The 1,411-nt window shown below is 48.3% G+C and overlaps 1 protein-coding gene across 1 annotated transcript; it reads right to left on the bottom strand.

Moving 5' to 3' along the window:
* Positions 1-1,041: 1,041 nt before the first annotated feature.
* PPTG_22464 (hypothetical protein) lies at positions 1,042-1,374 on the bottom strand (the record flags this gene model as incomplete). Its single annotated transcript, XM_008904313.1, has 2 exons — positions 1,042-1,265; positions 1,348-1,374. 2 exons carry the CDS (start codon positions 1,372-1,374, stop codon positions 1,167-1,169), a joined length of 126 nt encoding a protein of 41 aa, XP_008902561.1. The 3' UTR covers positions 1,042-1,166.
* Between the last annotated feature and the right edge of the window lie 37 nt (positions 1,375-1,411).

The following is a 1,411-nucleotide window of genomic DNA, read 5'->3' as shown; positions in this document are numbered from 1 at the left end:
GGTCGTCTGGTCCGTGGACGAGCACGTCTCAGCAGCGGCAGAGCCGACAAAAGCGGCGGCGGCAATGGCGAGGACAGTCTTCGTGTTCATGGTACCTGGTTGGCGGGTTTTTGGAGAGGCTAGCTATTTGGTTTGAGCGGAGCAATTTGTGGAATGAGGAGGTGCATGGTGGAAATTGTACGTAGGAGTGGCGTCGGTGTGGATGCAAGATGCTTGGGCCAATCCTTGGTGTCTGAATAATTTCGGACGGCAAAGGTGCTTGTGTCACACAAGTTGAGTGTCCCCTGATTCTGAACTATTTTTTTTCTGAATCAAAGCATATCTTTAGAGGACAAGGAGGTGGACGACTGGTGTTGCACATTTGTCAGAAGGTGGGACGATCGGCACACGAGCAGATACATTACCTAAAATACGTCATATTCACTGACCCAATATAGATTATTTTGGGCAACACATCGATGTGATTGGTTGATCACTCCAACTGGGTAGTTTGGGCATCGCAACGTGGTTTCTCCAGTTGAAACAGGTAGAAAGTCCACCGATCCTGGTGTTAGCAATGGACACAAGATCAGATAGCGCAGGCTGCGAGTCGCAGCTGAAGTTTCAGCCTGAACTCAGTACAGTGTCTGGGAGTTTATCGACGTAGTTTCCCTTGTTGGCCCAAGAATGTTGGGGCGATTTTATAAGCGAGGACAGTAAATTTTGTACACACACCGCCCCCAGCATTTCAATGCCGCAGAATATACATATACAAAAACGTGCTGTCGATCCACTCAAATTCTAGAACACCCTCGCGTAATTAATACACGAATGAATTTCCTAGTCGTCGAAACTGCTTGGGACATTTTCTTGAAGGGATCCTTGCGAGTCCAAAATCGGGTCAGCAAGACGTGCACTAAATTAGTGCTACGAATCTGCTTCTGCTTGACTTTTGTCTCGCTCTGCACTGACAACATGAGAAGTATGCATTTCTTATCAATTATTTAAATTCGCAGGTGGGATGATACCGCAGACTTTGCCAACAGTAAGAGGATGCTATTTCCCAGGCCGCCTTTGTTCAATGAATATATCGAGAAAGACAGGTCATCCGAGACCAAACTAATCGCCAACAACTTTGGCTACTATTTTCTAACAGATGCTAGTCAATTGCAGTAGATCGGATCACCTCAGCTCCCACCATATCCTTCCTGTTCGTAAGAAACTCGCTGCTGTTCGGGCACCAAGAACCCGGCACCCGTCACGGGCACGGATCCCGTACCAAGCAACTCTTCATTTTACAACTTGCTTTGCTCTGCACACATACAGCCAGCTATCGGGCATTGTCTAAACACCCCACCAGCCAAGTACCATGAACACGAAGACTGTCCTCGCCATTGCCGCCGCCGCTTTTGTCGGCTCTGCCGCTGCTGAG

The sequence above is a fragment of the Phytophthora parasitica genome, assembly GCF_000247585.1.
Source record: "Phytophthora parasitica INRA-310 unplaced genomic scaffold supercont2.17, whole genome shotgun sequence".
In the NCBI taxonomy this organism is placed as follows: domain Eukaryota; phylum Oomycota; class Peronosporomycetes; order Peronosporales; family Peronosporaceae; genus Phytophthora; species Phytophthora nicotianae.
The sequence above is the reverse complement of the archived record's forward strand: the minus strand, read 5'-3'. Positions and strand labels throughout refer to the sequence as shown.